This window comes from Bombus fervidus, chromosome 2, assembly GCF_041682495.2.
Source record: "Bombus fervidus isolate BK054 chromosome 2, iyBomFerv1, whole genome shotgun sequence".
Lineage (NCBI taxonomy): Eukaryota > Metazoa > Arthropoda > Insecta > Hymenoptera > Apidae > Bombus > Bombus fervidus.
Genome location: NC_091518.1, coordinates 4836108 through 4860908, shown reverse-complemented (window position 1 = coordinate 4860908; position 24801 = coordinate 4836108). Strand labels below are relative to the sequence as shown.

Sequence of the window (24801 nt, the reverse complement as noted above, 5' to 3'; positions counted from 1 at the left end):
GAGGAAACACAGCGACGTAAACCGTAACGATAACGATTATAGGCGCAGTTACCCTGGGACGTCGTCCTTTCTTAACGATTACGCCGTTGAAAATTATTACGCGTAATAACGCTCTGTCGTTATTACTGTTATTGTTATTGTTATTGCTATTATTACGAGCGTTATTATTGCCGTTATTATTGCTCCGGCTATTACTATTATTTATATTATTATTATTATTATTATTGTAGCCATTATTATTATTATTATTTTTATCATTATTGCTATTGTTATTATTATTATTATTCGCAGCACGCGAGGAACGAAACGTACGATCGAACGTTTAGAAATTCGCGTGATATTCCCAACGAGGGAACGAGCGCAACGACTTTCTTGCCTCGCCGTTCGGAATTACTTTTGCTCGTTGCGAACTTAATCGGAGCGGCGGTGGCCATTGCTTTACAAATTGACTTTGCCAGCCGCGGTTCTACGTCAGCAGCCTCGAAATCGAGACAACCAGCGGATCGTTTTAAACGAATTCACGATTTAAATCTGGCGAATCGACAGGCACGCGAGTCTTCGAAGAGGATCTGTCAGTGGGAAGACTGGTACGCGGCGGGGAAATTTTTTGTTTCGCCGATCACCGAAGAGCTTCCACCCGTCGATCTCGCGCAAGGATTTCGCTGGCCGTCGGCTAAACGCGTTGCCCAACGTTTCCGGCTTGCGCGGAAAATACGCGCCGGTTTGAGAGTACAGGCCCCGGTGGCCGGTTATTTTTTAAGAGTTCGATTCGAACGGTACTCGTCTTGTTTCGGCGTTTTCGCGTTTCCCACGTTTGTTCCAACCAGTTCGACGAAATTGGAAATATCGATGGAAAAAATCCACCGAGCCTGGCCGTTCGAAGAGAAACGTCGAGACCGTTCCGAGATGCCGGAAACGCGAGGGGCACGATGCGATACCGCGTCAAAAAGAATAATTAAACGCGCGGCCACGTCGATCGCCTCGCCTCGCCGCGCCGCGTTCCTCTTCTCTTTCTCTAATTGAGATTTATCGCTACCTCTACCTAAACCCGTTCATTGTTCTACCTACCCTCGCAAGTTACGTCAAGCTGCGCGTTATCTCGCGATAAAGTGTTCATCGATTATTCGTAAAGTAAACGTAAGTCGCGAGAGAGCATCGACTCGCAGCTGCGTTTGCAACAAAAAATGCAGAACCAATGAAATCGAGAGGTTAAAGTTTCTAACTCGTTGACTGCCACGCGTGTTTTCAATGAAATCTCCTTCAGGACACGCGTGCCGCAGTACCAAGCGTTCTCTGATTGATACTCCCATCGATATTTTAGTAATGCGAGTCGCTCAAAATTTTCGACAAACTGGAAAGGAAGTACGAAAAAATATTCACGCCTCGAGAACACGTTGTTATTGATGAAACGTTGCTTCCATGGCGCGCACGACTCATTTTCAAACAATATATAGCAAATAAAGCGCACAAATACGCGATCAAATTATTCAAATTATGCTCAAGCAGGGGATATACATGGGCAATGAAAATTTATTCTGGTAGATCAGCCGACGGTGTTAGAGAAACAGCATTGGCACACGATGTATGTCTACAGCTTGCGGAGAAACTTTTCTACCAAGGACGAACATTATACATTGATCATTTTTACACGAGTTACGAATTAGCGATATTATGACTAAACCGCGAGACACATGTAATGGAAACACTTAGGAATAACAAAAAATTCCTGCCAAAAGATATTCTTCATTGCAAACTAAGTAAAGGGGAGATGGTGTCGAAAGAAAATGATGACGGGATTGTCGTACTCGAATGGAGAGATACACGGGATGTGAGAATTTTATCGACAAGACACGCTCTCATCGTGGTACCAAGTAGAAAAAAGATCGTATCATTCGTGCTGTTTCTCCAAGCCAACAGACATCTGCAACATTAAAACCACTAGCTGTTGTGGAATATAACGAAGGAAAGTGTGGAATAGATTATTCCGACCAAGTTGGTTTCTTATGCCACCACAATTAGAAAATTAATCAAATGGTACAGAAAACTTGGCATTCAACTCCTTCCGCCAATTTCTGTTGTAAACGCTTTGACGATTTACAAAATTGCAACAAGGAAGGATATAAATATTAGAATATTTAGAGAATCGTTAGCTGCAAAATTATTAGGGTTGTCTGAGTATACAAAAAATCCTTGTCTTCCACGGAGTCAGCGTAATATCGCCGTTGGGGAAAATGATTCCGGAAGAAGCATTAGACGCGCGTGCAAACTATGTTATGCAAATAAAAGACGCCGAATGGACCGAACAAAGACACGAGAGAATTTAAAGGAAACGACAACTTATTGTCCAAATTGTCCCGACCAACCTTACCTATGTATAGAATGCTTTAAAGTTTTACATTGTGAATAATTTTTTCAATAAACCATTTTCGTATTACTTTTATAACAATTCAATAGTTTTATCATTTCCTCTGGAATATCTTTTCAAATACCTACGACGATCCTTCGCAAGTAGTCAAATAAACGTCACCCGAATACGGGTGACGCGGTCTTACCGGAAACTTTGCTGTCAACCGAATGGCAGTCAACGTGCTAAAGAAGAGCAGATAACGAGAGAACGCGTATTACAACAATTGATAATCGAGTTTTCCCTCATCCTACATATTACGTATATGCTTTCTTCTTGTTGATCGCGTTCCGTCTTGCGGTCGAATCGGCGTTGATCCTTGTAATCGCGCGATCGCGTGTCAGCTGTATTGTATGTAAAGAAAGAGAGAAAGAGAGAGGGAAAAAGACAGAGAGATAAGGAAAGAAAGAGGAGGAATGACGCGCGGGTCAGTCACACAGCATTTGGTAATAACGACGAATCTACGGATCCAAGCGAACGAACGAAAAAGCCCCGATACAACGTAATATTTGGGTCGACGTAAAATTACAGATAATTGGTCGACCGGGCCGGCAGATGAGCGTAATTTAAGCGGCCCTACCGCCTCGTACGGCGACCCGCTAATCGATTACGAAATGTTTCTCGAGATCCCACTCGAGACTTAACGAGATTTACGATCGCTATATCGGTTCGTTCTTTTCTTTTCCATGCGTCCGTCACACCGCGCGTCTCAGTATCCGGTGTTTAATACGCTCATACAACGTTCCGATAATTAATTAGAAACTAATAAATCTGACGAATTGCGGATGGGAAAGATAGGCGAGTAGAAAGAGGAAGGCGAAAGATAAAATGAAAGTGGGAATTCGAGAGCGGAAAAGAGCGACGATCGCGGACGGTTGCCTATTTTCGGCAATTTCCGATTCGTAAATTGCTCGTTCAGAATTGCGAGTGCGCTCGATGTACGCGCGCGAGAAACTAGTTTTGTCGTTGCAATTCGTACGGCCACGCGTACACCCAGTCGTTCACTATATTTCATCGGATATGATAATCGTAGTTATTATGGTCTGTAAGCAACGATTTCTTCGTATGCAGAATCGTCGCATTATTTCGAGGAAAAGTTGAACGACGCGACTCGTGCATCGATCTTGCTTGACTAGCGCACGGCCGTAAGTTTCTTTAGCGTCGGACGATGATTGGGCGGGCGGTGGCTCTCCACGGGAATACGGTAAATCCGGTAAAACGGGACGTGTTAGGAAACTATTTCGAGATGCGTATCGTGCGTTGAATCTGGTCACGGCAAAAAGATCTCGAGAGAACGATAGTTCTACTCGCGTGACCCGGTCCTCTACAACGTTGAAACGCGTCTAGTTACGCACGCGTTACGCTACGCACGGGCCCCGAGACCAACGTAATTACACGTAAGTTGCTTCGTACGATAAGTGCTTGCACCCTCGTACGTAATTGCGTATAATGCTGGTCGCAACGTTAACACGATAATCGTTTAACAAATATTTGTATGCGGCTAATTGTCGCTGTTTATCGAGCCACGTATCAACGTTTTATATTAGTCAGACCGCGTGAGGCCGGACGTAGAGAAAAATCGGTGCCGAAGTGCGCTGGCTAGTAGTTTCCTATATATTGTAACGTATGTGTGTATAGCGAAGAATGTATATAGCTAACCAGTTACGCGTCACCAGTTCGCGATTACATGAATATTTATATATTTTGGTGCAATGTCGTAATTTAATGAATCGTAAATGCAACTATCCGGAGCCGTTGTCGCCGCGACGACGAGCCATCGCTGCCTTTATAATCGCGTCGTTCGGTTCGTCGTAAAAATACGACTCGACGCGCAAAACAACACCATGTTAAACACAATAATTATTATACGAATGTTTACGCACGTGTACCGATATTATTGTTACCCGCTATTTTAATGATACGCAAATGAAACTGTCCGACCAATTTCAGCCGCTCCTTCGCCGCCTTTACTTCACCGTAATTCACCATTACAAAAATATTTATCTTCTTATCGTCTTATCGCGCGATCGCGTATTTATGGAAAGAACGCTGCTACGCTTCTACTCCTTTCGCAATATCAATACAACTATAGTGTACACCAATGGTACACATTGTACTCGCGTACTTGGCTGCAGCGTTTCGCCGTTTCCTCGGTTTCTTTCTCGAAGGAGGAAATCGAGGAAAAAGACGCGAGGACTCGTCAGACGATAAAGGAACCAAATAGAAGCATCGGTGGAGGAGCGAGAAGGAGACTAAGGCTTCTCCGGCCGCGGTCCACCATCCGGCGAATATCGAATCAATTAGCATAACGTTTTGGACCAGGCAAAAGGCTGTAATTGTTCGGATGTAAACCGATATCTGCTTTTCGCAGCGCATCACTGCAAATGCATTCTCCCATTCCCGCGCGTACTCGTCTCTGGGTGTGTGTGCGTGACTCTCCTCCCTTTTCCATGGCATGCAGCGTGTGCACGACAAAGAATACGAGGGTGATTGAGAGAGAAAGGGAGAGAGAGAGAGAGAGAGAGAGAGAATGTATGTATGTTCCAGTTGAGAATATTCCGTAGCAAAGGGGATTCTGCCGGTGGAAAACACAACGAACGCTTAGCGTGTTCTCTCTCGCGCAACAGGGCTACCCCATGCCGCGGCGCGTTTCGAGTTAAAACGGCCGAGTACTCGTGTTTAGATATCGTTAAACCGCATTTTCGACACTACCATTATGTAAAGCACGTGGTGGAGGCCGATAAGTCGAACAATGGGTGTGCGCTCGCGCCAAACGGGACGCGGGTTAGCGACTTTTCGACGCTCGTTCTCTGCTCCCGTTCAAATTCCTCGCTTTCTCTTCCCACCGCAATTTCCGATTTAGTTTTCTCCGTATTCCCGGTTTTCCACACGTTCGTTCGTTCGTTTATTTCCTTTTTTCCCTCCTCTCTTTTCTATCTTCTTCGCTACACTTTCTTCCTTTCGCCTGGATTAAACTGTCGCTTAGCCATCGACAAGCCGAGAAGGAAAGTTGCCGACGAGGATGACGCGCGATTAAAACACGTTCCTTTTTAAGGAGATACGCGTTTGGTCGTGCAGGCGACGATGCAACGAGCCACGCGACTCGCCTCGATTTCTACGTCGTCGTCGCCGTCGTCGTCGTCTGGAATAGCCGCGATCCGTTAGCTCGTGTCCCCACCGAGCCGTACGGTACAAAATAATACTTTTTACTACCGCGATCTTTACGATCCGCGCTGTATCGAGTATAAAGAAGATAATAAAGGAAGACGCGCGTGGATAATGGCTGGTATCATGCGCGTATTACTTGCTGCATTACCATTTTTATTGCTGACTTTTTTTACGATCTACTTCTCTTATGAGTTGGCGCATGCCCGGTTCGCCAACATCGATCAAGGTCGAATTTATTTGCCCGCTAAATACGCACCTTTCGCCGCTGTGTAACCATCTTTCACCGAAGAAGACCTCGGCATTTGAAAACTTCACGTATCCTTCGTCCTTTCCTTGCTGTTGGTCGAGATCCGCTGTTTCATCTTTCGAGCAAACTGTCCGCCTTCTAACGACACGCCGAGTACGAGCTACTCTTCGACCGGATTTTCTCGTTTCAAGGTGCCGGCACGCGCGCAGAACTCGTTTCACACGCGGAATCATTGGAACGTTAACGCGCGGCTAATCATCCTTATCATCGTGTTACCACATAATTGCTGTGTCGTAACGGCCAACGTTCGTCGCTTTCGATTTCGTACGTTCACCCGAAACGTGTTGCTGCTGCACGTCTACCGCGCTACGAAACCTTAGTCGCCAATATCGTTGAGCTACGACGCTCGCTAGGCTATCGCCACCCCACCCACTCGCTGCGATATCGGTCCGCTACCGAAATATCGAGGCAACCGATCAACTGGTTTCGTCGTATCGGCGAGTCGTTAGTCGCCGATAGCATCGTCCGATAAAAGAGTCGACCAGCCGGAAGTGTTTCTCTCGTGGCGATCCGGCAAAGAAGCATAAGGTGGATCGCGCAGAGACGTACGTCGATATAAATTGTGGCAGAATCGCGCGGACTCGTTACAAGTATAGTAACGATAAATCAGGCGTATCGACGTGCTGCATAGAATTGCAAATGAGAGGCTGCCATCTTTAAAATAAAAAAAGAAAAAAAAAGAAAAAGTTATGACTGTGAGCTCGCGCGCGGCCGCGGTCGTAAGTTTCGACGGTGCGCGTTTAAGCGTGTATATATATATATATATATATATGTATGTATTGGTGGAAGAGTTAGCGGTAGGCGTGCGCGCACGTCCATGAACGCGATCGAGAGAGAAGAGAGGAGACGGAGTCGAAGGAGCCGGAGAAGGAAAAAGAGAGCAGAGGGCACGGGGGAGAAAGGGGGCCGGAAGGGAGTAAAAGGGAGAGAAAGAGGGAGGAAGAGGGAGAGAAAAAGGGAAGGGGAGCGTGAGTGTGCGGGAGCGGCTAGTGTGCGGGTAATACATACGTTCTCCGGACAAGCAAGGAGAAAGAACTTAAAATGAATAATGTATCGTATATTTAATTCTATATATAAGTACACGCGGCGGCGCGCGCGCGCGCGCATACGCACTCATACACGGAGAATCGGTGAAGCAAGAACGCGGCGTGGCGCGGCGCGGTGCGGCGCGGCCGCGTACGTAGCGGCGTAACCGAAGACGTAGGTGTCCCTCGTTGTCTCCGTCCTTCTTTTTTCTCAGCGATCTGGCCGCGTCGGTGTTCGTTCGCGTATTTGCCTCTGTTTCGCGGTCGTTGTAGATTGTAGTGCCGCGTGTGCGAGTGTAGGGGTGTGTGCATCGTTCTGGCCGCCTGTACGTACACGGACTCCCGTGGAGCGGCTCTCTCGTCCCTGTGTTTCTCCGACGAGAATGAAGTAGCATATTTTCTAAGCGGAGGTCGTGACGAACCGACTTTCCAGTTGGCGACCAGAACGATACGAAAATATTTTAGCCGGGCCACGACACCACACAACTAACAGCCTGACAGAGAATATCTATCATTAAATTATTATCGATCGATAAACGCCTCGTTATTGCCGGCCCGACAGTCTCTTTAAGCCACCGGATGAAGTTCTTCGGTGGTGAAAAAGCGTCAGAACTACCAGTCCATCTTTCTTTCTTTTTTATTTACTCGCCGGAAAATTATCCTCGTTAAGACGTTGCTCCGATCGCGTTCACAGCCGACCTTTAATTAGACTCGAATTCGATTGACCGACGACGACGACGACGACGACGACAACGACGACGGACGACGACGGACGACGCGACGCGGTCTCACCACCGACCAGTTCCTGCCAACGGTATGTAATCCTCCTTCCTTCCTCCCACCTCCTTCCTTCTTCCTGCCGATACACACTCGTAACTCCCTCTATCATCTTACACCAGTCACCGATCCACCCCTCCTGTCCTTTCGCACGCCACCATACTCCCTCTCTCTCTCCTCTCTCTTACTCACTGTTTCGCACTCTCAGCGTGGCGCGCTTATGTACAATCGACACCACGGATCGACCATAGTTACCGCAACGAAACACTATACGTTTGTTAAATAATGCCGCACGGTTCGACGTTTTACGAGCGTCGAAGTATACGGCCATTTTCTCGCACGATATTTTTACCTTTCCGTCGAGAAACGAACGGGGACGCGCGTGTTCCTCGATCGTCCCGATAGAACGACGAGCGTCTTGGCGTTGCTCGATCTATACGCGGTACACGGTTGCTGGAAATCGAAACACAGAACGATCGGCAAGCTCGAGAATAAAATGAGAACCGCTTTGTTTCATTCGATAGAGAGAAGAGCGTGTGTCTCGCCATACGGTCGGCTCGAACTGGCACATGACGTAACAATATAAATACGAGCCGCGCATTAACAAATTCCTTTTAATCTTATCGTTTATAATAAATATTGATACGAAACTTTGGTTGCGCTATCGTCTCCGCGCGATACTACACGTAAAATAATATAATTCGCCTAATCTCCGTCTAGCGAGAACGGCCATGAATCGCGAGTCTTATCTCGACGAAATAACTGCGCAATTAGCGTGTGCCGCGGTTCTACCGAAACTCAACGTCCGCCAGCTTCTTCTACACCGTGGCGCCTCGTCTTTCCGTCCAGTTTTTACGTCGCTCGGTTGAATTTCGCGAACCGACGGAACCGCCGCGCTGCATCGACGACACAAGCATCCGATCGCAGCCACAAACGGCCGGTATTATTTTCAAACGTTTCATTATCCGCCAGCGAAATTATGCCACTGCATGGTAATTACATCGGAAGGGAACATAGGCGGCGGAGAGCGAGCGCCGTTTCACGGCCGAGTCACCTTGACGGATATTTTCCGTTGCTGAGTCGTCGCGGTATAACCGATCATAGCTATCGGCTACGTGGAACGCGATTTCGCGCCATTCGATGGTCACACGTTGGAACGCGGATCGCTAGAAACTTCGCAGCGCAGTGGCTGCCAAAAGTGGTAACGGTCGGCGAAAACAGAGCACAGAGTTGCGTGCAGTCGCGACGAAGAAACACAACGGAAACACGGTGAACGCGTTACACGGAACGAAGAGGCTCGAATTTGAGACAATCTCGGTGGAAGAAGAATCGAACGTGATGTCGCGCCGATCGCATGGAATCGGAAAGAGCGACGAGCGCGCCAACGTATTGTAGCTTTAGTGGTGGCGGTAGGTGGCGGTTGAGCGCCGCTGCATTAATAATATACGATACCCGTAATGGCATCGAGCGCGTATACGAACGTATATATTGTATAATAACTTCCAAGGCCTTATAAACGTTTATTATTTACCGCGTAACGTAATGGCAAACGGGTCCCCACTTCTCAGCGGCCGTTATTAAAAATAATACTGTAACGTTCATGCGCGAGCTTCCCCCGACCTCTCTCGCGTGCTCTCGCGTTCTCGCGTGAAATTATTGCCTGCTGGATTTTCGACGCCAGAGTAATTACCCGCGAGAATGCTTTACCCTGGACCAACAACCGGAAACGCCTTCACGACACATTCTTCTTCGCCGCATTTCTCGTCCCGCGGAAACCTGTGCTCGAGTCCGCGTACGATGGCCGAACAGAGGAAAAGACAGATCGAACGAAACGACTCGTGTTTCTTTCGTCTAACGCGGCTGGCGATTGTATTGACTCGGCAAATCGAGCGTGCAACGCAGATCTCGAGACGATCGCTCCCCTCGCATTGGAACGGGAATCGTTGCGAAGGTCGACGACAACGAGCGACATTCCATCAACCGTTTGAATCGGAAGCCGCGCTGAAAAAACGGCACGCGTCAACGTTGAGAAAGCAAACGAGATGCCCCGTACTCGTTTTGCTTCGCGACAGTAGTCGTCTTTTTTTTCTACAGAAACAGAAAAGCTAAGCCTGCGTCGTCGATTCGGACGCGACCCGATGAACGTGGAACGACGGGACGTGGCAGCGAAGCAACCGCGAAGCGCATAGCGTACGATAGAGATTTCTCGTTAGTCCGGATGGTCAAAGTTGGTTGGAGAGGCCGCGGAAGCGGCTCGTCCGTCGCGTATAGAACGTTTGATTTGCAGGAATCAATAAAAATCCGCGAGATAAAAAACTCGCGAATAAAAAATGGTTCGCAGTCGTGGCCAACCGGAAAGCAGAGATCGAGGAGGGGAAGGGTGGGCGCCGCGGCAAGTGGAGGAGGACGAGGAACAGGACGAGCAGGGATAATCTGATTTTCAGCAACTTTATACGTTGCGCTTCGATTAAAATCCAGCCACCGTACAGGGCCAATACAGTTACGCCGCTTGTGCCCTGTTCCGCACCACCTTTTCTGCTTCTCCTCGCGCTATTCTCTCCTCCCCCCTTCCAACTTTCAATAAAAGACGCATCTACGCGTTCTCCCCCTTTTGTTTCTTCCTTTCTCTGGTCCTTTGTTTCTCGCGAGAAAGTCACCCCGCATAGAAAAGCGATCGCCCGCCGGTTCTGTGGATCGACGACGTAGCGATTTAAGAAAAGCGTGAAAAGCCCGTTTGCGGATGGCACGCGATTCGGTAGACGAGCGAGAGAAGATCCGCGAGTATCCGAACACAAAGATCGAAGCAGCGGTTGTGGAGGCGGTGGTGGAAGAAGAGAATCCGGGGGAGGGGGGAAGTGGAGCGGAGAAGAGTAGGAGGATCGCGGCGAAGGCAGGCAGGGAGGGGGGTAGGGAGCGCGAGAGAGACGAAGACGAGGGAGAAGAAAAGTCTGAACAACGAGTACTACGTACGCGCGTTATTGAAACGCAAATCACGTTGCGCAACTCGCTGCCGTAGCGGGACCCGATCGGAATGTCTCGCATTAATAAAATATCAAGTATAAAAAGTTATTAAAAAGAGTAACGAGAAATTCAATGTTTATTCATAGGCGAAAGAAAGGGACGGCCGGGTGAATAGGCGGCACAGGCTGTGATTCTTCGCGACCTAAAAATCGCCAATAAAAAGGTGCGCTGAAATCTGTAGGATCGCGGCAACTTCCGATTCCGCCGCCCTTTGCAAAACTCCCTTAGCTGGTTTCCTACTTACGTGGACGATCGGTCGCCGCGTATCACTCGCAACCAACACATTCCATCGTAGCGTACTCACCTGCAACAAAAAACATAAATGATCGATCGATTAAACGATTATCGATTGACGGCCGCGTCTTATACTACGGGCGTGCCAGTGACATACTAGCGGCGAACGTGCTACAGGCTACGAGACGCGACCGTTGACGACGCGATGCAAAACGCGGACAAACGATTCATCGAGTTGTATAGTTTCGCCTACACGATCGGAACTCGACAGTGGCGATCGACCTCGAGGCTAATATACATAAGTATAATATTGCGCAGAAATAATAAATTACGGTGAGTCGCGAACAGCCGTAAATATGTATTATCTCAATTATGTGTTACACGCACTGCATTTCTCAACTAGCAGCAACCAGCGTGCAATCATCGGCACATTGAAATCGTTTTCAACGGCCCTCGAAACGTATTCCGTAATCCCGGCAGAGTTTTTCCTCGCGTCTTTTCCTCCGCGCAACTTTATTACGAGTTTCCTCGATGTTTAAGCGCAACGATTAGGAAATCGACAGGCGACCAGTAACATTACAGCAAATTACCCGCAGCCTGTATGAATTCTCGTTCACGTCGTGTCTCGTCGTCGATGTTCGCTCGATACGCTCGACCGAGAGCTTTCGCCGACGGGAAAGGAAGATCGTCCTAAAATTCCAGGGAACATGATAAAAGGCGCGCGGCGCTCCAAGGCCATCGCGTGGCTGCGATTAATCGACGAAAAACTGACGTCGAACAAACCATAAATTACCGAGCGATCCTTGGCGCCAGCGGTTATTTATAGCCGACCTCCGAGTACCGTGTACTGGATCGAACGAAATTCCGTGATCCGTGCAACTACGAGTGACACCCGAATGCTGAAATCGTAATGACACGATGCTTCCATGCAACGTACGTTGCACGGCACATTGTCACGGTTGCGGGACAACAGGTTCCGCGGATCTTTCGAATGGCAACTCTCCTTAGTCATCGAAGGATAAATGGAAAATGGAGAATTTTCAGGTGTGTGGGGGAATTTGGAAAAAGCGAAGGGAGAGTTTGGAAGGAAAAAAGAAAAAAAAAGAAAAATAGCGTTGAATGGAACGAGGACAACGAGTCAGAATAGCTAGACGACGTAGCAGGGTGTAAGAGGTGAAGCGGGTCGCGACGAGCCTATCGAAGTGCGATTAAAATATAAAATGGGTTTCGAGGATTCGGACGGTGTTACGCACCGTTTCAATTATTGTCGCCCGGCAACAACACGCAATTTTTGTTGCACGTCCGATCGCGGCTTTTCGTTCATCTGCACCCCGCTCTACCCGAACTACTCCCAACCGTCCCTGTCGATCGCGTCTCTTCGCCTATCTCTCGATTTTTTGCGAGCGCCGATTTTTCCGCCTTTTTTACCAGAGCCACAAAACGGCGCAAAAATCCGATACCGTTTTGCGGAGCCCGGATTAGCGGCAGATCGCGCTACCGATTTGCCGGGCACCGACTACGGCTTCGATGAAAAAATATTTGATTTCTCGTTTCCTTTTTTCCACCGTTCTTCCACCTCGATTTCCACGTAGCGCCAATATCCTGCGTCGACGAAACTTTCCTTCGAGAACGTTTGAGCGGAACGTGCCTCGTCCACGAGGCGAGTTATACACACGGCGGTTCTCGTAAGAACGCGCGAATGCGCGCTTTAAAAAATGGACGATGTTCGAAACAGCCGCGTTCAGTCGTCCACGACGTTGAAAGTGCTCGACGAAGAGGACAGAGAGAGACACCGTTAGGACGGAGAAGCGCGTTACGCGGGTAATTTAGAGGCATCTGAAACATGGAATCCGGCACAATCGAATCACGTCAAATTGCTTGTGCAACAGAAATTCCTAAGATACGTCGTCTTTGAGACTAATAAACCGATAGCCAAAACTTGCCACAGCCATGAAAAGATTCTCAACGCTTCGAATATGACCAATCTCGGACAGCGTGGAATCGTAGCAGATCTGACCTTATTTTTTCAAATCCTCCATTAGTTTGTTGACTGTTCAGAAATTCTTGTATTTTATAGAATATATAACCCCATCGCTATACGACCCCATAATCATTCGAACGTGGCAACTTATTCGTATTGCTACATATCGAATTAACTTGGGTAATTATAATGTTATTAATTATAGTGTGGGTAATTATATCGATAGACGTTGCTCAATTGCGAACATAATCGTCGACTTTCTTTTCAGGATCCGTCACCTCCTTCGAATCATCGATAGAAACTCGTACGAATATTTGACAGCGAAATAACGTATTTGCTTATTATGGATATTTATATTGGGTTGGCAACTAAGTGATTGCGCATTTTGTCAATATCATCTACTGACAAAACCCGCAATCACTTAGTTGCCAAGCCAATATAATGATTGTGCTCCGATGACTCGTCTCTCTCTGATTTTTCTTTTATTTATTGGGTTGGCAACTAAGTGATTGCGGGTTTTGTCATTAGGTGGTATTGGCAAACTCCGCAATCACTTAGTTGCCAAGCCAATAATTAACTGTTATACGTTTTTTGCTCTTCAAGTGTAACCTATTGTACAATTACATAATACTCTCGATAATACTAGGTTATGCTCGTCAGAAGATATTCGTCACTTAGGTGCTACGTTCTAATCCAATTTATCGTTTTTCAAACATACTACGAGTGTCTTCCGTGTTACTTGCAGAACTTTGGCTTTTATTAAAACAGAGCATCTACATTTTTTGAGAACGTAAGCGCGTTAAGAATATCTTCTTGTTCTTTATTTCCCCTCACATTTCAGACACACTGTTCAGCTTTACCAAAGAAGAAGTCGACAGGTACGCAGGAGAATACAAGGAAAGAACGGCAACACATTCAAATCATCTGGCTGCTGAAGCGAGCAAAACTCTCATAGAAAGAAGACTAAAAAAACAAAACACCCCAGTGATCTCACTGAGGAAATAAAATAGTCAAACTCGAAGATGGTATCCCGCTGGGGGTAGCTATCCGCATGTTATTTAGCAATTAAGTTAGAAAAATTTACCAAATGTCCAGCTCGACAAATTGTCAAGTACAAATTAAATAATAATAAAAAAAAAAAAAAACTGTTCGATTGTTTGGGCACCGTATCACCGTAACGTACGCACTGAGATAAACAGCGTTCAACATAAATCCCTGCGCATAGTTATCTATGATATAGGCTGTGCCATGTCGATCTATGACCGCGACTATACAACGATGCTGTCTCGTACTAAACTTGTGCCTTTTTGAGCATATTATTCGCCTATTGTTCACTTTTTGTTTGAATTGAATGTTTCACCACAGTGAACACACAGTTCAACACTGAGACAGTGGAAAACCACTTGTTCCAAAATTCTGTCCTTCTCCGGGCTCATGGCAATCTTGGCCAGCTTTGAGACTATCGAAGTATGTGTAATTTTGTGTGCAACACTAGATTGGCCGCGTAGTAGTGACACACGTATATGAGAATGAGTGTGTGGGAGTATGTGTCTCGTAAAACAGAAGAACGTAACCGTTCCGTTGGCAGTGCGGCAAAGAAGATGGTAAGACAAAGAGAGTGCTGATGTGTATCGACGAATATCTTGTAAATCAAATAAATCTGAAACTATTTTGATATCAATTCTAAGTGTAATCTAATTGTTGCTAAACATTTAAGATTCAGAATTCTCAAGAAAGACTCAATTAGTTTTTACGCCAGCGAGAGCACAAGGCTTTTTATGCCCAGTTTACCTGTTTAAATCGCATATCTATCGATATGAATAATTTCTGCAGGTTTCTCACAATTTTCTCGCCTTTTACACTAATTTCCTACGTATCTCCACTTTTTCTATCCTACAAAAAGAATCTTCTCTTTGATCGCATTCTTTCCGCCATACTCCAAACAGGTTTAGCCGGTTGATCTCGGTGATTAAATGATTAAACCAAATGAAATTGCAATAAATCGTAATTTCAAATCAGTGCTCGCTATTTTCCACCTACTTCGTCCCACTTACTCACACGAAGCAGGCTACGTCCGTGAAAAACGTAAACGAATAAGTAATTGGAAAGTATCCAGCTCGTTGAAACAGCGAAACGCGAAGAGGACCAACCAGGGGGTGGGAGTTTCGTGGTCGCGCGGTTCTCGATTCCGCGTTGGTGAAGTCGAAGAGCGTGGTGCGCGCGCGATACCCGCGGCACTCGGATAGAAAGGGAAAGAAAGAGGAGAGGCGAAGGATAGGGATGCAAGCTCGTCGACGCGCGGAAAGAATCTCGAGCGAAAAGCTCACTCGAGATGCCGCGAAAACAATGTCGAGGGTGGCCCGAGATATACCTAATTGTTGAGAGTACAGCCGGCGTAGAAGGAAAAAAAAGGTGCCGGAGAAGAGGAAGAGAAAGGCGGAAGAATGAAAATGACACCGACTTCTCTCCAGCCCTTCCTCTACGCCCTCCTCCCCCTTTCCCTGTGGCCACGGGGTCCCTTCCTCCGGTTCTGCCTCTTACCCTTTTCATCGTCTCTCGGTCGCACGCAGCCACCTCGTCTCGTCTCTCCAGCGGCGCCGTCGCCGCTGCACCACCCCGTTCCGTCCCGACCACCGTGGTCCGTCTTCATCGCCCAACCCCCGCTTCCATCCCCGCGCCCCGCCGCCTTGCCGGCACACTTGCTTTTTATCGACGGCGTACTTTAACCCTCGAGCCGCGCGGTGGGTGGGGTGCCAGTGGAGGTCGGACCGCGAGCGGAGAAAGGGCACGAGAGGAAACGATGGAACAGAGGTGGCGACGATAGGGAGGATGAGAACGGATCGCGAGAGCCGCGAGGGAGAACAGAGGACAGAGCCAGGATGGTTGCCGGCTGGTCGAGGGTACGGTCGGGGCATTAAACCCATTTAAATATAACCAATACCAGGGTGCGCCTTCTACCCTCGGTTATGGATGATTTTTACCGTTCATTTGAATAACCCGTAAGCTGGAACGGCCCCGCGCAGACGAACACGCAGCGAACCAACACGGACGCGAGTCCTTCCCTTTAGCCGCTTTTCTCTTTCCCATCGTGCAGCGTCTGTTGGCCGGTGATCGCCGATTTCTCGCGACCCACGCCAACCTTTGTCCCGTTCGCTCTCGATGTGTTCGTTTGTTTCACCGCGTGTAACTCACCGGCGAAGAAGGTCGCGCGTACTACGAGCTACGAGCCAAAGATACGGTTGCCCGATAGCAGAGGATAGAAAGACCGAGAGAGAGAGAGAGAGAGAGAGAGAGAGAGAGAGAGAGAGAGAGAGAGCAGAGAAAGCAAGTACTGGTAGTAGCGGAACGGCGGCAGTGGCCGTGGCCGTGGCAGCGTGCACGGCTGTGGCCGCCAGCTGCGACGTAGCAACGCGCTATCGCGTCCGCATCTTCGCGTACAAGTGCGATGACGACGATGACGGCGGCGGATCGGAGGAATACGCGGAGCGATAGTTTGGCGAGATAGAGGAAGGTTGAAAAATGCGTACGCTCGGCGGCGGATCCAGCTGGACGGCGAGAATCAACCTGCGGCGATGCGTGGGTGCGCGCGCGAGAGTACGAGTGGAGTGCAAATATCGGCCGACCGATAATGCGAGGTCGATTCTCTTCCCCCGCGTTCTTTCTCTCCCACCGCATCTTGGTTGTTCAAACCTCTCGACTCGTTCCCTACGGCACGGCGTTACTTCCAATCGACGAGTGATAGACGAACGGCTGGAAATTGGAGCGAAAAGCACGCCGTGTTGGCTCGCGCGCCCTGACTCTCATAAGGAAGTAAAAGCTGGTTAACGGGGACGTTGATCGTTCGGACGTAACCGCCACCGCATATCCTCCGCCTCTTTCTCTGCCGTGCAGTTTTATCGAGAGGACTCGATCGACTATCCGCTGCAGACCGACCGCTTCTCTCAGCAAAGAAAAGAGAAACGATGGTTTCTCGTCCAGTTTCGATTCGAGAAAAAGCGTTTCCCAACGAAATTATGGATCCGGACCGAACCAAAGAAAAACAAAGAGCCGATCGGGCAAGTTCCGCAGGGAAAAAAAATCCAGCTCGTTGGCCGATCGGATCTCGTCCAAACACGAACGATCGGTTCGGACGGCTACGCGACAAAAGTTTTTCTCTCCGTGCTGACCCTCGTCGATTCTCTGCCATTTCCGAGAGGATCCAGATGCTGCTCTCGTCCAACGCCTCGTTACCCTAGCGATCGCGCGACCACATTCGTTCGCTTGATTTCTAATTAAGTGCCGCGGGAAGAAAGCTTGCACCAAGCGTCGATCGATATCGAGCTGCACCGCGCGTTATCAACGACGAAGCTCGCAACGGTAGATCTCTCTTCCTCCACGCAGACGCGTTCTGTTTCTTCACGCGTGTCGTCGCATCGTCCGAATTACGATATCGTCCAAACCACTTGCACGACGTATTTTTTGCACGACACGTTTATCGCAACAGAACAAAATAAATCGAGCGTCTATTGTTTCCTCATAAAACGAAAGAAACTTTCCGGACAATCTAATATTTGGCCAGAATCGGCGAAAAGTCAAGATATTCTTGCACGTGGCGAATAAACAGCGTTTCACGCGACGGCCGAGTTCCTTTGGCCAAAAACCTATTTCTCGAATGGAATGGCTGCGAGCTCGCAGCGATCGCGAATCGCCGACCGAGTCGTCGATGAGGGACGATAACTCTGTCGGTAAAGTGGGTAGGAGGTTTTAAAAGCGGGCGAAGGGGAGGGGAGGCAGAGATCGGAAAAACGGGATATGCGAGTGACCGGTGAAATCGTAATCGTAACCGTAAACGTAAAGGGTGACGTAAACGTAAAGCCGAAATGATAAACGCAACGGGAATACTTAATGGCGCGAGGCGGAACGAGAGCGAGAGGAACGAGCGCGTGCGTTTATCGCGCGGCTCGCGTGTATTTCGTGGCTACGGACGATAGGGACGTGAGAGGGTCGTCGGACGCTATCGTTTCGGCCCTCGACCGTCGCTTCGATGCTCGAATCGTATTTATCATACGCGTTCGATCCATACCGAGTTCGACATTGGATACGGCCATCGGGCATCGAGCGTAGATACCGCGCGGTATGGGTCGCGTACCTCGCGTTACTCGCGCGGAATCGTCACTTTAATTGGCCGTTGCTCATCGACCGTTTTAACGACCGATCTCGTTCACGCGCCTCGATCGTTTATTTTCGATTTCGTCCTCGTTCCTCGGCTTATCGATACCGCGCTCCGATCTTTGTCGCATCGTTGCCACGCTACGAAAAAAAAGCACGTTCGGCTTTTTTGTTGATTTCATCGTCGGTCGGTGGAACAGCGATCGTTAAACGACGATTTGCGATCGTTCGCGATGGGGACGGGGTTCGCGTCGACGGTTCCGGACAAAAGAAACATCGACGAGCGATCGGAGACGGGGCGAAAGGAAGTCCGTGGTGGGTGCGTAGACGAGTCGGCACAGAGAACGACGCGACCATAGAGAGATCGGTAGCGAACAGGAAGGATCGTTTTCCGTGGTACGGTGCCGCAATCGATAACGCCCCAAGTCATTCGACAGTCATCAGAGGCTGCCGTTAGCTCGCCAGGGACTGGCACCCTCGCACACCCGTCATCGTCCTCCGCCAGCTCATCCACAACCTCGTCATCGTGCTCGTGCTCGGTGGTCGCGTTTCGCGTCATCGCGCCGCTCTCTCTCTCTCTCTCTCTCTCTCTCTCTCTCTCTCTCTGTATTCGCAACGGTCGTCATCATCGTCATTGCGACCACGCGATCCCTGAGAGCAACAGCAACGCCAGAACAGCCGTATCCGTGACAGGGATTGCACGGCACTGGGTACACCGTATGGGTAAGCTGAGCGGTAGGATAACTGGGAGGAAGAACTAGGCAGAGGGAACGGAAAGTGCAGGGAGGAGGGACGGGGACGGTGACGGAAAAGAGGAAGGTGGAGAGGAAGGGAGTGGAATAGGGTGCAGCAAGGGTACAGAGGAGAAGGAGGCGGAGGATGGGGATCGGGGTGAGAGATAGGCGAAGGTTGCAGAGTAGGTGGCGGAGGCGGAGGCAAAGCAGGAGGCAATGGGGGAGGATAAGGGAGGATGGGGGTTTGGCGTTGTAGGGTTCGGTGGATCCCGGTTCTAGAGCCCTCGCCTCTCTCTCGCTTGGCAGGATGTAGGCGTATAACAATGACAAACCGTGAAACAATGCTGGGCGCCACTGGAAAAATTCCAAAAAACGCGAATAATAAAAATGAGAGCTCGCGTGCACCGCGTGTGTGAGTCCCGCGATCGTGGTGGCAGCGGCGGCGGCGGCGGCGGCGGCGGCAGTGGCGGTGGCGGTGACGGCGCGATGCTAGTGCGACGCTGATGCGATGCTGCCAGCGGTAGTGGTGGCGGCGGTGAGACAAAAAAAATGGATAGAAGGGTGGGCGGGGGGAAGAGGAGGAGGTGGAGGGTGGAAAAAATGTAAAAGCCCCGGCGCGCAGGGCGCTTCGTCGGGGACAATACGCGGCGATGAATGCCTATTATATTTATCTGTAACAGGCGTTCCATAAAGCAAATAACACAGAAGTGTAGCGAGGAAAAAATCGGGCTTTTTTTTCGACGCGGCGCAGTGCCGCGAGGGCTCGCTCGGCGAAAAAAAAAGGAAAAAAAAAGAAGCAAAAGCAAGGGCGGAAAAGGGGACAAACGAAAATTCCAGTTCTATTCGAGGTTCGACGATCCACTCAGCTCTCGGTGTTGCGCGTTCCGCGCGGTTCCGTCCCCCTTCCCTTTTTCGCCGTTCTCGCCCGGTCGCGCGCCAAGGACCTGCCAAAAGCGCCGCTTTCCATACCTTCCCCTATGAACCTTCGTTTCGCATCCTTTTGGCCCAACGGAGACGCTTCGCCAAATAACACGACCTTGCGTGTTCTCGATCGTCGCTGGTCCGGTTCGTCTTGCAAACGGATCCAACTTGACGTACGAAAACGTTTCGATCAGCGTGCGGTAGTCGGCGGTCTGCGACTCGATCGTGCCTCGTTTAACCCCGTAAACGTGAAACTGGTTGGCAACGAGGCGACGATAGTATCACGCGAGAAATACGAAGACAAGCGTGTGGGTAAACGCGACACGAGGAAGGGAAATTCCGTGAGCGGAATAACGCGGAAAAAGAGAGCGAGGAAAGGATGGGAGGAGAGGGAGCGAGAGAAACGGAAGGAAAGGGCGAAGCGACGGTGTGTGCCAAAAACTATAACCTGTTGCACACGGCGTCACGAAGCCCGAAAAACGCCCCTAGCCTCGTCCCTTCAACTCACCCCCTTAACCTTCCGCCCCTGTGTCAAGCCGAACTTTTCGCGGCACCGTGTTAAACCGAAGAATTTCTCGATGTCGGATACTCGATATCCCGATATTCACGATATCGAGCTATCGGCCACGTTCCACCGTACCGGGTTTCGCATTTTCTACTTTTTGTTGGCCGATGCATTTCCCAGATAAAAAGAGCACAGCGAAAAAAGCTGAAAAAAACCGAGGTCCGGTGTATCGTTGAAAACGGCCTTCGTGTTTTCGGCGAAACGATCGAATAATCGACGCGACATCCGCGCCAAGCTATTTCTTTCCCAAGTGTCCCGTTTCCTTTCGGCTCTATCCCACACGAACAAAAAAAAAAAAAAAAAAAAAAAAAGAAAGAAAGAAAAATCACAGGACATTTAGGATAGCAATAGCAATTCAGTAAAATCTGTTAGCGACATTCGTCTCGGTATGCGTCCAAGTTGCAACCGTACGACTCCTCGCTTCCTTCTTCTTTTTTCATCCTTTTCTCCCGCGATCTTCTGTGCCGCGCGCGATCCCACTCCACCTACCTCTCCCTCTCTCTCTCTCTCTCTCTTTTTCCGTTTCTCGTAGCATCGTGTCTCCAGAGTGGGGCGAATATTTTTCTCGTAAATCGACCGCTCCTCGATCGGTATTCTTGGCTTCCTCTGTGCGCGAGTCGCACATCCCGTGGGTTGCTTCTCTGCCGGCGGCAGTGTAGAGCGCGCACGCACGCACGCATGCACGCAAGAAGGCACGAAACCAGCTATCCAACCAGCCAGCCAGCCATCCAGCCAGGCATATTCACGTGTATTTTTATGAAATCATTGTTTCGAATGACAATACACCGGGATGAGCAGCGCACAATGACTGCATCGACGGAGATGCAGAGGTGGAGCGTGGTGCGGACCGGAGACGAAGGTGGATAAGCAGCAGAAGGGAAAAAGAGGGCAGGAGAGGGTGCTGGTACGCGTTGCAAGAAATCGGAGGAAGGGGAGGCTTATACGACCGCGTCTACGCATACGTGGACGCACGCGATATATGCGCTTCGTTGTCACGGATCGCTTCTACGCTCGTTCGTCGATCCGTTCGTCCGTCCATCCGTCCGTTCATACGTTCGTACGTACGTACGTACGTTGGTTCGTTCGTTCGTTCGGTTCTTTGTGATGACTGTCGATGAAACGATGACATATTTTTCCGGCTTTCACTCCCGGCGTGCCCCGCGGCTCTTCCATTCACGCTTCCTCGCTTCGTCCCTCTGTTTCTCGGCCGTGGCCGCACGGATGCACGCACGGACGCACGCGCATTCGCGTTGCCTCGGGTGCAATATCGTCTCCTACCCCGCGCTCCTACCATCCACTGCCTCTTTTCTACCTTTTTTCCTCCGCTTACTACTCCGCTCTCCTCTACATTTCTTTCTCTTGCCAAACCGTTCGACATTTCCCTCTCGTTCCCTATCTCGTTAAACCGTTCAACGTCCACGGCTTTTCCCCTTCGTTTTTCCAGCATTCGTGGTGACGCGCGCGATCCCCTCGATCGCCGGACGACATCATCGTAGCGTCTGACGATCGAAAGGGAAAAGGAAAGATTCGCGAACGATAGGCGAAAGAGTCGGAAGGAATCGAGCGGTCGGAAAATGAATTCGTGGCGCAGGAAAAGAGGACGAGAGAGCGGCGCGCGGTATAAATCGACGTGGCTGGGGTCGACGCGCGTCACCAGATCCCGTAATCTACAGCGAGAAGATTACGTCGCATCGATTTTGCTCTCGGCGGAAGAGCGATTCCATCGATACGCCGGAAAACGAGGGCCATAGGCACGGGCATATATTTTTTTTTATATACGATAAACGAAATAAAACGTCGATCTCGTAAAGCCGGGCGGCTACAATAAAACGGACACGGGAAATCTGGCGGTACGGTTGCACATTCACAGGATACAGTCTCTGCACGTACATCCGAGAATTATATGTCTGTCGCGCTCTATGGCTCAGCCGACCTCTCGCAGCCTCGCGTATTGTATGTCGATTTTTTATCGTCCCATTTATTTGTACCGACCTTTATTAAACGATGAAAACTTTATTGCTAATTGCCGGGGGCGAAAGGGTTTTTATGGATGCTTGCCCGGCCGCGTTTTCATTTCGATTCCAGGAACATTCCGTATAGGCTCTCTGGCTATGGCCACCCCTCGCACCTTGCCTACCTCGCGCCTTCGATCAGCCGCGCTGCCCCCAACCACCGATATCGACCCCAACGATCCTCGATCCTCCATACGTCGCCAACGCCTGCGAATATACGCGAACAACCACCTACTGTTACGTATCGTCAGCCTGCGTTAAGCAGACAATGATATATCGGTTTTGCGTGGCGTCCAAGCGGCTTCCATGCCGAGTCATCGAAGAAACAAGATTGGTCGGTGGAGAGTCGTCGTGAGTTTTCCTCTTTTCTCTCGGCACGAGCAAACGTCGTTAATCCGCGCGACGACGTAATCTCGAGACGTCGCTAAGAAAACGCCGCTGATAATTTAACATCGTTTAATTCCGACGGCCGGCAAAGAGAGTTTAATTAAATGAAATCGCCGAAGAATTAATCGTTCGATCGGCTAATTCCACCCAATACCGTAACGACGTTTCCATTAACGGCCGAAGAAACGGCCCGACAAACCGAGTCCATTCGCGAAATCCTGCCCCGTTCCTGTCAGACAACACGACCGATTTCCCGCTACGACCAAATTTACGACCGCGAACGCGAAATATTCCTGGAAAAATAATAACTGTAACAACGCGCCCTTTCAAATCAATTCAAATTCAAATCAACGCACGCAACATACAACGCGCGTTTCCGTGTCCTGCGCTTCGCTACGAAGCCACGTAGGGTCGTCGCGTAGCATACTCGGCCAATGTTTTCGAAACGATGGGAAAACTGAATCCCTCGAGGGATGGAATCTCAGTGGCGAAGGCGCGAACAGGCGGAGAAAACCGAGAAGGGGCTTAAATCGCTGGGTCGCACGGACAGCACACTCGGACGAAATCGTTAAACCGCGCGCGTATCTGATACGCGTAGGTACGCGTTTTAATCGCCGTCTCAGTCGTTAAGCGTCTTAAATCTTAAATCCACGAAGCTCGGCCGAAAGAAAGAAGCGCTTCGAGAGAGAATGAAATACGGGGGACGTTGAACCCAATCAAGTGGCTGTCATAAATTTCCATCAAGCCGCACACCCAGTTCTTCGAGCTAATGGTCGATACAAAATTCCGACTACTAAGCACGAAACAACGAGAAAAAGGAGCTGGTCGGGGAAAGGCGAGTAGGTCGTTCGGCATCGTCAAAGAGGTTCGTTGCGTCCGACGAGTGCGCTGCTCGACCGGACGCTTCTTGAAAAAAATTCCAGTTGCTCGTCTTATCGCGTTTCGGACGATCAAATATTTCTGCTCGGTTTTCACCGAGTCGGACGAGGTGGAGACGCGGCGAACGTCGACCGTCGCAACGAGCGCCTTGTCCTAGTCGATGATATTTCGTCGGCGAGCGAAGAAGCAGAGTGAGCCTGGAGAGCGCGGAGAGCCGCGAACAGAGTTGCGAGGGACGGTCTGCCGTGCGTATTTATATCCAGATGCGCGCGTATCCATGCGCATACGAGGCGGCCAGAATATTTCTATAGAAACGGTTATACACTCGTAGAACATATTGAAACGCGTCGTTGGGGGCAGATGCGTCCGATGATATATTAACGCCAACTGTGCGGCCCATATACGCGCGTGCACGCGCGCGCGCACCATCCAACCTCGTTCGCACGTACACGCATACTATGCGAATAAATTATAGAATTATCGTTTTATCGCCGTGGCTGGTGTATAGATATACCGGTACCGCGTGTATACATTTTCGAGTGTGGCGCGCCAGTTTTCGCCGCTTCCTCCAATGCTCTACACCTCCTCCTCCTCCTTTGACTTGCGAGTCGTTGCTCGTCAACATCCAACTGCCGCGAATCTACAGCGTCCATTCTCGAACAAATCGGCGCCGTTCTCTCGGTATTATACATTCTTTTCTTTTTTTTCTTTTTTTCTTTTTTTTTTTTGCATTCCCTACGATGCCACCGCCACCGCGTAGATAATAAATCGCCAAGGCGGCACGCCAAATTAATATCGTAAATTCGTTACGGACGCGATACCGCTTCCCGAAAGTACGGGGGTTGGGCGAGCTGAAACATTCGCTACCACGGTGTAATATTAAAAACAGGCGCGAAATGCGCGCCCGTAGAGGCCGGATGAAAAATAAGCACGGTAATATTCCGCGGGGCCGAGCCCCTTCCTATTCGTTCGCAATTAATTGTTTGCCGCGCGAGCAATCCCACTTCGCGGTACCGAATATAATTACCTACCTAAATCATCGCTCGATCGCGGAATATCTACAACGAGGAGAAACTGCGCGCGCTTTTCGATCAACAACGCGGCGCAGCTCCGCGCGCTTTCGTCTCTTTGATAACACAACGAGAGAGCGTTCCTCGAGAAAATTCGGTGTCTTATTGGTCGAACGAGACGGTTATTCCGTAGGCAAGAAGATTTTACGAATGGAATTATCAGGAGAA

General features: G+C 49.5%; 2 protein-coding genes across 3 annotated transcripts in view; both read right to left on the bottom strand.

Annotated features, from left to right (window-relative positions):
- Wus (TM2 and DnaJ domain-containing protein wurst) overlaps nucleotides 1-24801 on the bottom strand; it is a 261802-nt gene that overhangs the window by 118143 nt on the left and 118858 nt on the right. The window lies entirely within an intron of this gene.
- The window catches only part of LOC139992388 (protein bric-a-brac 2), a 171151-nt gene that overhangs the window by 101049 nt on the left and 45301 nt on the right, over nucleotides 1-24801 (bottom strand). The window contains exon 2 of one of the 2 annotated variants that reach the window (XM_072013183.1): nucleotides 10947-11006. The exons of the other annotated variant lie outside the window; for it this stretch is intronic. Within the exon in view, the coding sequence (XP_071869284.1) occupies nucleotides 10947-11006 (60 nt within the window). The remainder of the gene's footprint in view (nucleotides 1-10946; nucleotides 11007-24801) is intronic. 2 annotated transcript variants of the gene reach the window in all.